This window comes from Acromyrmex echinatior, chromosome 3 (assembly GCF_024713525.1).
Source record: "Acromyrmex echinatior isolate Ae372 chromosome 3, ASM2471352v2, whole genome shotgun sequence".
NCBI lineage: Eukaryota > Metazoa > Arthropoda > Insecta > Hymenoptera > Formicidae > Acromyrmex > Acromyrmex echinatior.
This window is the reverse complement of record NC_141854.1, coordinates 14,835,263-14,849,038: the sequence shown is the minus strand read 5'-3', so window position 1 is coordinate 14,849,038 and position 13,776 is coordinate 14,835,263. Positions and strand designations below refer to the sequence as shown.

Here is a 13,776-nt window from a genome sequence, read left to right as displayed (position 1 = left end):
TATAGATAATGATGTAATCGTATAAATAATAAATTATTTTAAAGATATTCTCAAAGACTTAAAATTTTACACTATGTAACGTAGTATCATATGTAAATACAGATTGATAATTTTTGTATATTTTTGAATGAAAATGTAATGCTCTTTAACAATTATAAATTTCTTCTCGTTCTAAATACGAATTTTATTTGGAAATAATCCAATGTTGAATTTATGATTTTTTACTATTACAAAAAAATAAATTATAGTGAAATATGTAAGAATAATATAATAGAGAATGTACAACTAGATTAAATACTATCTTAATACAAATCCTATAATAAGATAACATTAATTGTATATTTAATTTTACATTTTCTTACAATACTTTACTTAATAAAATAGAAGCAAAGACAAGGACATCTTGTGTAACATTGGAAAGGTATTTACGATAATAAATTTCTGTCTAAGAACGCGGAATTTTTTCGTTTATGTTTACATGCACGATCTGCCTGGCAGCAGATAACAATACGCTACGACCTTAGTTTATGGACATATCCAAAATAGTCCACAGTTGAACTCGTGCCGTGGATCGATACACAGCTTTTCAAGCTTGATCCTTCATCATTGTGTTTTACATCTTCATCAATTTCCTAAGCATCGTTTATATTCAGTTCTAATAAATCCAAGTATTTATGTGTGCTGCGCGATTTAGATTGTATCAGTAGTGTGTTTTGGTTCTGGTAAGTAGAAGAACTTCAATTCATTCGTTCGATTTATCGAATAACTAAAATTTTCTTAAAGCAGTCTCCTTGCAAGTTTAATAATGATTCTTAATACTCTATATTCTTTATAGAACGTTTGATCATTTTTAGATAATGTACTGTTTCTAAAGTTATTTCTTCTCGAAACTTAATATATTGTCTAATATTGTACTTATATTGTACATCTAATATTGTACTTAAAAGTAGCATTATATAATTGGTCTATATTATATATTTGAATAATTATAAAAAATATTTCTTATTATATATATAATTTTATAAATTGATAATTTTCTTTCACAATTAAAATATTTTTCCTGATAAGTCTTTGACAATAACATGCCAAATAAATTAACTTTATACAATTTCTATTATTTTTAATTAAATTATAAATATAAATTTTTTAAGATATTTTTATGATTATATTAAATTCACGTTTTATATTCATTTTTCATTGAGCTCTTTTCTTCTCTTTCAATCCATTTTATTTTACAATTTGTTAAACAAAAGAGAAAGGGATTTGTGCAACATGATTGAATTGTTTGAAGTAATATTAATATTTAAATAACGAAGTTCTGTTAATATTATTAATACAGCGTATTGCTTCAATATTGATCATGCAAGAGTCCTTTGCGTCAGATCTCCGTCGATATCGCATCGAATTCGTTCATTCAAGTTAATTAAACGTAACAGGTCACTCTTCGTCTCCAATAAGGTTCACCAGTTAATAAAATTTGAATTTCAAATTCCGTCGTCGCGAATTGGCGGCGAAACGAGCAGCGTCGAACGACAGCGGTTATCGATATCACTGACATTAAATGTTTGAAGATTTTTTTTTGTTATATCGATTGCAGCACACATTGTGTAATTCGAGAAAGAACGATCAATGTTCGAGTCCTGCGTGCAGACGTCGAGCACACCATTGAATGCGACAGACTCGGAAACTATGCTCGATTATAAGTTGTTCACTAGTGGGACAATGCAGTTGGATCAGAATAACAACAATAGCGACGTGTCGCAGCAACCAGATCGGTAAGAGAGAACATCACTCATATTTTTACATATGCAGCTGGATCGAAGTGATAATGGTAGTAGCATGAAACGGATGTACTGATAAGAAGATACTACGTGCCTTTCAATCATAATTTAACAGAATTTTAATTAACATTAGCTGCAATCTTATAAAAAGTGGGATTGCAGTTAATATTAATTAACATTGTTTTATCAATGTATATATTTGTACACCAAATTGTTATTTAACTTTATAATTTTAATCAAAACAGAGTAGCAATATCGTAAACCGTATAGATCGATAAATATAAAACTTGTGTATACCTCGCGCATTGATTTTTATTTTATGATTGGGTCACGACACACAGAGCAATAACATGAGATATATTGAATACAATTGAACAGAAAAAGATATTATGGTTTGTGTTTTAATTTCCGCTTGATGTTACAACTAAATTAGAACCTAACTGTAATATCAACGTACAACGATAAAATACAAAAAATTGCTATTTTATGTATTGATTTTTCAATTTTTATCTATTTCAATTTTAATTTAAACTATACGTTTTTCTCATTTACTAGTAAAAGTAATTAAATACAGCAGATTGAACAGAAAATTTTGATTATTCTAGAATTGTGACGTGCTTGATTAAAATGTATAAGCTTTGATCAAATCTAATGATTGAAACGAATTGATTCTTTTGAAACGATCAGTTCTATATAGACAGAAAGGGGGAGGAAGAGAGAGAGAGAGAGAGAGAGAGAGAGAGAGAGAGAGAGAGAGAGAGAGAAATGGGGAAATAGAAAAAGAAAGAAGAGAGTAGCTCTCTTCTTTTTTAGAAAAAGTAATCCATTGATAAAATAGTAGAACCATCTTATTTATTTAACGTTTAAAAATTGTGTTCTGTATCTGTAGTAAAAATGATTTTAAATTATTTTTATAAATAATTTTTCGAAAGCTAATCTTCAATTGCTTAAATAAATAAATGAATAATAATATATAACGATAAACTTAAAATACAATTAACTAAAAATTAATATAATAGTCTAGTTAATGTATTTAAAAGTTTCTTTGACAGAGGATATATTTTCTCTTTTATAAAGCATATTTTATCAGAAAGTAGCTGTAGGATAAAAGACTTAATGCAAAACTGCATCAATAAACGGACGAGATAATTAATAATTAATAACGAAGACAGTCTCGCTTAAGTTTCTTGCTCTTACCGAGTTCGTTTGAGAGAATCGATTATAAAGGCAACTTTCGCGCTCAGCTTTTTTTCCTTGCGCTCAGCTCTTTTTAATTGGTTACCCGCCTAGCATCGTGGCCCTTTAGCCAATTAGTACGTTACAAAAAATGCTACGGTATCTTTTCATCGAGAATTTTTTCAATGCAAATTTTTAATCGACTTGCTTTTCCCATTTGCATAGATATTGTGGATATTTACGTAATATTTGAAAAAAAAATGTATCCTGTTCATGTGTACGTATTTTTTATCGCGAGTTTTCTTTTTTATATATTTGTTATTAATTAAATAAAAACGTTACATTAAAAACAAATGCTTTTATATAACATTACTTTAAATACGAAGCGCCACTACGATCTGAGTGTTGAGATGTTGAACTAATATATATATATTCATATAAATGAATTAATTTCAGAAATGATAATTACGTGCCGATATGGTTGTCGGACTTTCAACGCAATCAATCTGAAATATTAATAATCCCCCCCCAAATTTCCCAAATTAATCTTAAAAACTGTAATAAACTTATTGCGAGAAATATTGCCTCGACCGGGAGTCGAACCCGGATTTCTTTGCATTCCGTGCGAGCGTCCTGAGTCTTTAAACTATCAAGATCTTAGCAATATTCTTTGAAATAACCGATATGTATAGAGAGTTACGCATTTTTTCAACGCGCGTGTATAAACAATAAGATTGAAAACAAGACCGTTTATGTTAAATAACATTACTTTAAATACAAAGCGCTACTAACGGTCTGAGTGTTGAGATGTTGAACTAATATATATATTCATATAAATGAATTAATTTCAGAAATGATAATTACGTGCCGATATGGTTATCGAATTTTCAACGCAATCAATCTGAAATATTAATAATCCCCCCCAAATTTCCCAAAGTAATCTTAAAAACTGTAATAAACTTATTGCGAAAAATATTGCCTAACCCGGATCTCTTGCATTCCGTGCGAGCATCCTGAGCCTTTAGACTACCGAGACCTTAGCAATATTCTTCGAAATAACCGATATGTATAGAGAGTTACGCATTTTTTCAGCGTGTACAAACAATAATATTGGAAACAAGACCGTTTTATATTAAATAACATTGCTTTAAATATGAAGCCCAATACGGTCTGAATGTTGAGATGTTGAACTAACATATATATTCATATAAATGAATTAAATGCTTTTATGTTTTAGATTAAAAGCGTTTTTATTTTTTTCTTTTTTATTTTGATTAAACATCTTTGATTTTTATTTTACAATCAATATAAAATCTTATTAAAATCAATGCGGATGAAGCTATCAACAATTTAATTAATTAATTTTATATAAATTTAATAAATTTTTTATTTGTTTTTATATTAAATTTGCAATGTTACATACAGCATTAGATTTATACCATATAATTGATGTCCGTTATAAAATTTATTAGAAAAAATTATTCTTGATATACACTGTTTAATTTTTAATGTTTTACACATTTTAAGCATTATACCTATTCACCTGTATCCATTTTCTTAGTGATTAGATTAGAATTAAACAACTATTGGTTATATATATAGTTCAGAAATATTTCAGCCTATAGAATAAATCTTCCCTCGAAGAGCTGTGAGCAAAAAATATGCGTATAATATAATCGTCGGTTGCCGTTAAGTGTTCCGTCCTTTCTTATATACTTTTAGTGGAAGGAGAAGTCGTGAGCAAGAGTCGTTAAAGAGTTTCGCACCATCAAGTTTTGGTCAACTTTTGTTGTCTCTCTCTCTCTCTCTCTCTCTCTCTCTCTCTCTCTCTCTTTCTTCTTTCTTTCTTTCTTTCTATTTCGTCATTCCATTCTCGTCTCTTTTCTTCTTCAAAGCTCGCTTACATTAAGCAATTGCAATGGTAGCAGACATTAACTTGCAAGGCTGCAAGCATCTATCAATTTGATTATTTTCCAGTTAATATCTCATTGTTCAAAAGACAACATAGAGTAGAAATAGGACAAAATAAAATATGAAGTGCGCTAAAACAAAAATGTGACAAAGGTTTCTTTAAGAAATTATTTTAATAATCGTGATTATGAAAAGATTTTTTTTTTATGTAACTCTAAGTGTTAAAATATGATATTGTCACTTATATATTTTTATTTTATTTTATTTTTACGTATTAAATTTAAATTACTTATTTACTTAAATTTTGATTATAATAAAAACTATTGAAGATCAGTCTAAAAGTAAGTTTATGTCTTTAAAAAATTAATCAGCGTTCAATCATAATTGAAAGAAATCACGCTATACGACCTACAATGAATATAGTCGTTGATTACTGTTGAATATCTACATAATTCAACCATCTAATATCCAATAATTATTTAATATTATCCGATACACGATGACTATGCCATTATGTGTGTTGTAAGATTTTATTTCTCATTAATTAGCTCAGATCGTGGACAATGCGCCTTTACTTGAGACATAAGTGTGCATTTAATCGGTTAATTATCAAGAACATGTGGACGGTTTTCTTCTCCCCTCCTTTACCCCTTTCCTCCCTTCCCCCCCCCTCTCTCTCTCTTCCCCCTTTCTCCCTCCCTCTCTCTCCCCTCTTTCTCCCTCCCTCTCTCTCTCTCCCTCTCTCTCTCTCTCTCTCTCTCTCTCCCTCTCTCTCTCTCTCTCTCTCTCTCTCTCTCTTTTATACCACGTTAACGAAGTTGTCGTCACCGCGATGAACTCGAGGGCAGACCCACAATATCAGTTTGGTTATCTCCTGTTTAACGCCATTGTGTCGTGGCAGGTAAAGGGTGATAACGAATCAGCGCCTATATGCCCGTGAGGGTGTGAGTAGAGTAGTGAAGTCAGAGGTTCGTTATGGGGACAGAGGGATCGGAATGGAGAGGGGAAAAACGGGACAATAGTGCTTGGGGCACTGTGAAGATCCAGTAATTGAATTACACTCTGATAACCGCTTATCGCTGGCGTTCTCCCTCCCGCGAGTTTGCAACGGCAAAATAACTTTCGCTTATTGCGCGGTTCGATCGCCCATCCGTTTCTGGCGGGATCGTATCGACAAAATTTCCATTGTTGCATTCTCCTTGGAAATATCAGTAAAATAAAATTATAACTAAATCTGTAAAAAGTTTTTTCGAACGTATAAATGAAATACGAAATAATAATGTAAATTAATATTTTAAACTCGTTGATAAGCTCAATGTTACGATGACGCCATGCAATTAATTTGCATTTGCTTATGAAATAAGTAAATTTAAAGATCATTTAATTGTTGATTAAAAAAAAATGCTATTATGATACTGTAAATTTAATATTTTAAAATTGTCTTTTATAAGTCCATTATTTGTACAATTTTTCTAAATTTCAAATATCTTATATTTTTTTTTTGTTTCTTCATGACATTATTATCGTATTAAAAAACTGATATTTTAATCTTTAAAATGAATGATTTAAAAATGAAGTTAATTTTTTAAGCAAAGGCTATATGAGGCATCCATGACTTTCTTTCCAGTTTTCCTCTCCTCTTTTCCGCTCTCCTTTTTTCTTCATCGGGCCGATCCACTGGGTAGATGGTTCGCAAAATAATTAGTTCGCTTACGAATCCCTCCGGTATATTGGCAGACAGAGGGAGGAAATTAAATTCGTGCCCCTCGTATAATCCACGCTCGTGCCGAATCGACTCATTCCTTTGATTCCTTTGATTCGGCCGCTCTTCCACGATTAATTATCGGCGATAAACGCACGGCCGCGTACTATAACCGTACGGTGTCTTTTGCAACATACGACCGCGTCCTCGCGCACGGAATGTCTAATGAAGCTTTTTGCATCGCTATCTCCCATTCCGATGATGAAATCGTAGAAAGGAATTGCGAAATGGAATTATCAAAAGCTTATGCTCTACGTAATGAAAATCCACTATTGAGTCCCTGAATAATTTTCCGATAACGTACATTTTCCGTGCATCTTTATTCTTCGTAATAATTTAAAATGGTTTATTGAATATATTAAAAAATTCTAAATGTAATAAAAGATATCATATAAAATTTGCATTATGTTCATAATAAATTGCAAATAATTATAAATTTTTTATAAATGCTGATTAAAATAATTTACATATAATCGATATTATCGGTATTTATTTACTCAAATTTAAAAAAATTCTTTATATATTTTTTATATATATTTTTTTTAATTATAAAGACAAGTTTATTCAAATATATAAATATTTTATACATTTACTTAAATATATAAAATAATCTTTCTGTCTTCAAAAATGTTAATTGGTATTTTAATTTTAAAAATATGAAAGAATTTCATACATATAAATTCTATTTAATAAAAGTGAATTTATAATCAATTATTTTTAAGTTAGTGATTTTTTATTTTTACATCTTATAAAAGTTAACTTTATATTTATTAGTACAAAGATATTTAATTTTATAAGAAATATAAAATATTAGAATAAATAATATTCTTAACAAACATTTGGACGAACAATCAATTTCATATTTGTTCAAATACATGATAAAATTATGTTTTTGTTATCTTTGTAAAAACGTGTCATTTAAATATCTGGTGCAATTAAGTAACAACCAGAAAGAGCAGAAGAGCAATGTGAGGATGTGAATGTCCGACTAATCCCATGTGGATGAAGTCGGTGGTTATCCGCCGACTTCAGCCTACGACGATAATGCGACGCTTAAATTGTAGCCGAGTTATACACTCAGCAAGGAACATTTTGCAACCAGTTCGAAACACTAACCGCGTGGCAAATTCACCCTAAGCGTCGCGCATACATTTAGTTGAACAGGAGGGAGGGGGGGAGGAAGGGAGCGAGAAGGGTTTGCAAAACGGCTGATTCGGGAATAATTTTCAGCTATCTCGAATGAGCACGCCAGCACGAGCGTTCCTTAATTCGAGATATTTTTCGTTTTGTTTGATTACGTGCGGCGGCAGTGTATCAATTATGGGATAATTACTCCGACGGCATCAGAGCGTAGCTAACACTAATTGGATACCCACACGTTGCGAAAATATTCAAGCAACCGCTAGAATTGAATCTGTGTACTCATGTTATACAAAATCGAAACCATTAATATCTTGATGATAGGATGAAATAACTGGAAGGCTTGTATATTAAACAACAAATATCCTGCTTGCAAGAGGAAATCATTCAATAAAGAATTTGTTACAAGAAATGAATTTAATCTATGACTAAATAACATATTTGACATTTATTTAACACAATATACACACACATCGCCATTATTATATTACTTTTTTGACAACAGAATTTTAAAACAATATAAAACTGATATTTTTATCGTAAAAAGCTTGATTATAATATCCAATATTAGTAAACACAAAGAAAATATGATATGTATAACACGTTTAATAAACTAATTTAGTATTGGAGAAAGTAACATCCCAAAATTAAAAAATAATATTTTACATTTTTTTATGTTACATAACATAACAAATTACAATATAAATCGATAAAATGTAAAAATTCATATTTTAATTTAACAATCAAAAAATTTTACTTCTTTTTAAAGAGTTTTATAATATCTATTTCATAGCATAAAAGCGTAGCATAAAATTACGTAGCATAAAAGCTAACGTTTTAATACACATTTCTAAAATTATTCGCGTAACAATGTCATAATCAGAGACAATGTAATCATCTCTGCGCGTGGGAACGAATTCTCGAATATGATCGTCAAACTTTCTTGCCGACGTGGATTAAGATGCTCTAAGATGTCTTAATGGCCATCAAAGTCCGCAAGGAAGCGAACGACATCGTCATACTTACCGGGAGAACGACGAGTTTTCTTAATTAGGGAAACGGAAACGCAAAGAAGAGTGTCTTACGGTGGTTAGAGACGGGTACAAGCTCAAAGAGAATTCCCTATGTGAGCTGTTCTCGTCTTGGATTTATCTTTTTGGGACAGTCGACGAACTGTTTTTCGTAGTGGATCACCACAATTTACTATATATCAGCTAGATATGTATATACGTATATATAGATGGTTTGAAATTTTCTCAATCATCTTTCTATTATCTCTCAAACCTCATGAGATATCAAGGTAACATAAAAATTCATGAATCTACATGGTGTTTCTCATAACCATAACCATGGAATATTTTAATAACATATTATGGAGATTAACTTTGTCGAAAACTTTAGATAAAATTGTGATTACAATATTTTTTTAGAATTGTGAGCAATCGGTAAATATTACATGTAGCTTATATTTCTATATTATTTCGTACGTTTATTTAGTCTTGATTTTTATCAAATGGTAACTTTTGCTCAGCTGATTTTGCTGTTTGAATTTTTATATTCAAATAACATGTATGTTATAACAATTATTTATCGAAATTAATTTAAAACGTAATAAATAAATATTTGGTATACATTTGCTTTGTAATACATTAAATATGTTGTGGTCGGCTTAGTACCAGTGCTTGGCATTCGACATTTATTTTTTGTATACAGTTATGTACACAAAGTCATGATATCACTCGCAAGACTTGCGACTCTTGAAAATCGAGCAATGGCGGGAGCTGTTCCCACTACTGTGTCGTTGTTCTCCCTCGAGACGTGATCGCGTCAATACCAGAAGCAAACGCGATAATTTCCTATTTAACAATAATGAACTCGCACGATTAATACTTTCAATTAATAATAAGGGTATCGATGATTTAGCCAAATAGATATTTTGCGTAATTTATTCGGTTGAAATAAAAGCATAATAGAAAAATTGAAATTATAAATTATCATTTTATGATATTTACGAATTAAATTAATTCTCTGTAATTAATTTTCTCTAGTGATGCATTAATTTAAATATATTTTGCATCACGTTTTAAATTCCTCACTAATTTAAATGTAATTTACCAGTTTCGAATTGAGAGCACAGAATAATACGAGAAACATTGCATTGAGTAATTTAAGTACAAAAAAAACCACGATTTGGAAATCTATGTGTGAGTGAAGCGTATGTAATTCCAATTATTTACTTTTACATGACCTTTCGTATCTTAATTAAGCTTAAAGTTATTAAAGCTATACTTTTCTTTATTAATTGTGTCATACATGAGACAACATTAGAATAAAGTTATTGATATTTTTCAATTTTTCAATCATTGACGAAACATCATAGGTGTGTAACAGGTTGAGTCCGAATTAATCATTAATTAGTTTGTACAGATAACTAATTCCGCATTTAAATATTTTAATCAGTAGCATAGCATGTTTATAATTCAAAGTTTACTATTAAAATTTGATAATTAAAGTGACGGTAATAATTATTATATCACTTTATGTTGATAAAATACAAAATTATTTTAAAAATATATGGAAATAGAAAGAAATATTTTTCTATAGATAATATGTAACATTCGGAATATTAAAATAATTTTATATAATAATTTATTTGCTATTAATAATAAATTTATTAATATTAATTTATTAGTTATAAACTATGTAAATTTTTACATAAGAAACTAAAAGTAAAGTCGATTGAATGTATCAAACAATATTACCCGAGTTATGAAAATAACGTAACAGTTCGGTATGCTTGTAAGTACAGCAACGGAACTGAGTGCTCAAACTTTATGCGATACTGTTGATCAAATTTGATCACTTGTAATTTGGAAACTGCTATGATTGATTAGAACCTTCGACTCTAATTAATTCGATTCTAACTCGAGAATATGCTGGATATGTTAGTAGAATATTACACAGTGCAGATGAAACATTTCGTATGCGTTGAAATTATTCAAGAAAAATAAGTGCTATGTAAAGTATCTCTCTTTCAATAAAGAGACTATGTAATTTTTATAAATACACATAAATTACTATTATATGTATATTATTATTATTATTATTTTTAAATCTTGAAATTTAACTTATTTTATAAACGGAATTAAAGGTAATTAAATTTATCATTAACTTTTGCAACTTTACGTAATACTTTCCGTAATGCACTCTATTGATTAATTTGACAAATTTCACATTATTATTGTAAAAATATTCTGTAATCGTAAGCTCGAAGTTGATCGATTTAATTAACCAAGAATAATGGAGTCAGCAATTGACCGTAGAGACAGATCGAACAGTGATGCGTAAAATTTGAGCTGAACAAAAATTCTTCTTCAATTACTGATGGGTAATTGGACACTGCTAGACATACCTATCTGCTAGTTACTTCCCCGCGAATCTTTGACCGATACATGATTAAGTTATGCATCGTACCATTATTTTGTAATGTGTAAAATAAGAATTTGTAATTGAAATTATGCTTTATCTTAGTCTACATAAGTCTTTGTATTTTGAATATAAGAAGTAGAATCGATAATATTTGCATCTGAAATAATAGTTAGGATTGATTACTTGATAAGAATGATTAAAAAAGAATATCATGCTTGTTGATAAAGATAACAATTAGATTTTTTTCTTTAACCATATTGAAATATGACAGATAAGATTGTGCATTTAATTTATTTGAATCGCAATTTGAAAACAAACCTTTAATATATTTAATAAATAACAATGCGATAAGATAATCTTGCTAACTGAATATTTAATTATTTAACTCATTACAAATTCTTTCTGACTTTTGGTTTTAAAAACCGCATAATTGTTTATTACTTACTCGACTATTATGAAATACTGCACTTTTTTAAAATCAGAATTGTCTTGTTTGAACTTTACTTAGTTTGCCTCAAAGGCAAAAAGTTTGTTCGTTAGGATATGTTAAATTGTACTATCACAAATAATAAGAAGTCCATGTTTATTCATTAGCAACTTTGTCAAACGAAAAACAACCGTTCGAGACTGAAGTATACCGCATAATGCACTCTTCCTGCCTATCGCTTAGATCTCTTTATCTTTTTTCTGACTATCTTTCTTATTGCGTTACAATTAGATCACCGATAAGCTTTACATACAACAGTCTCGACTTTTATACGTACACAATTAACAGAATCTTTAATAGAATCTTTAAGAAGGATCATTTACAAGCTTTAATCTGTCTGGTTGAAATTCAATAGAAGGTAACAACGAATGCATAGAGGAAAATAGGAGGAATAAATTATACATATACATCGCGTAAAACCATCGACCATGGCGAAATTATTTTGCGAGAAAATATTCCCTTTACACACTCGACGTGGCGAGACGCGCGAAACGAATTAGACATATCCACGTGGCATGGCGTCCGACGTGAGCGCAACAGGGGTCGGGTCTACAGGCGAGCTGAGTATCTCTTCTCATTGGAGTGTTGTTTGCAAGAGCATACCACGTACGTGTCCTTCCAACCGCTCACGGAGCTTTTCCTTGTTTTTCGGTGTCAGAGCAGCTGCCACTCCCGAGAACGAAGACATCGTGCTGGCATGTATGAGAGGGTTGAAACGCTATATGACGCTGAAGCTTCTACAGCGCAAGTGTAGCCGTATGTGCAGGCATAAAGTAGATACAACGAGTAATTGTATATATATATTATATATATATATATGTAGATATATATATATAGGAGAAAGTTTTGGTGAAAATGTGGAGGCGTGGGAGAACGTTAAGTATGACGTAGAGTTGCCGCTACAGAAATGTATAATTGTAGTGGTATGCTCGTTGTAGGACGTAAAGCGTAGATGCAAAGCTTATTTTCTCTGTAGATATGGCGAAAACTTGAAGTATGAGATGGTATAAGCCATACCAGCATGACGTGAAGATATTGCTATGGATGTGAATAGATAGATATAAGTGTAGACGTGAAATACAGATGTGTATACGTGCGATGGTAACTTCTGATATATACGTGAGAGTACGTATAAGTTTCGATGTGATGTGAGTATATGTTCAGATGGTCGAGGCGAGGATGAACGCGGCCCACAAAATAGAGGTCGAAAAACTTTTGTATGCAGCACTCGTATCAGCGGACACTACACGTGACTGGCCTAACTGCTCGAGGGTTTGAAACGTGTGTGATCATCCGTGTCGTGTTCCATCCGCCACTAGGACGGCAAAATCGATAAATGTTTTCGATTTTTGACGTTCCGCGAGCTCGGGTCAATGCTCTTCGTGATCCGCTCTCGAATGATTAGTTTTCTCATGATATCCGTTCGAACTTATTCTATCAACATTCGCTCACATCATCGGGATAGCAGTTTCGTCGACATTTTTAAACTTGTAACTAGATCAAATTTCTCGCGTGTCGAGATGTGTAGTTGTAATGACAGCTTGGATCATGTTATTCGGATGATTGCTAGGGCAAGCAATTAAACAATTTTGACGCTAAAGTAGTATTTTATATATGTAGTACAGAAATCATATTTCAATAAAATATTTAAACTAAAAATATATTATTGAAATGAACTAGTTTTACGATTGTATATAGAGAAATAACGATTGTTATGTTCTAAATTAGAATTCTGCTTCTTCAATGTATTTAAATAATTTTTTTTATAAATTGTAAGTATCGCTAATTTACATTCTTTTATAAGTAATTGATTATTTTGGAACTATTTTCTCGGTTTTAAATTATTAGTTAATTATTTTGTGAAGACAGTTAAATTAAGCTCGGCTAAATTTACTGGATGCAGAAAAAAGGAAGAGAAATGAGCAACCGAAATATATGTATATTTACAACGGTAGAAAAATCGCGAGACTTTATCGTATCGCGTTAGTAGACCATATCGTATTTTTCTTTATTAACACAAGGCACCTCTGTAAACTGAAAACAATTATGCAAATTCAACTCTTTTACTTTCTCAGTCTCCGCTCCACTGT

The 13,776-nt window shown here is 30.7% G+C and overlaps 1 protein-coding gene across 21 annotated transcripts in view; it reads left to right on the top strand.

Moving 5' to 3' along the window:
• Window positions 1-13,776, top strand: part of LOC105149436 (CUGBP Elav-like family member 1-A) — a 562,295-nt gene that overhangs the window by 335,173 nt on the left and 213,346 nt on the right. The window contains exons 1-2 of one of the 21 annotated variants that reach the window (XM_087403815.1): window positions 529-722; window positions 1,598-1,775. The exons of the other annotated variants lie outside the window; for them this stretch is intronic. Of the exons in view, the coding sequence (XP_087259941.1) occupies window positions 1,630-1,775 (146 nt within the window). The 5' untranslated portion in view covers window positions 529-722; window positions 1,598-1,629. Of the gene's footprint in view, window positions 1-528; window positions 723-1,597; window positions 1,776-13,776 lie in introns of those variants that run through there. 21 annotated transcript variants of the gene reach the window in all.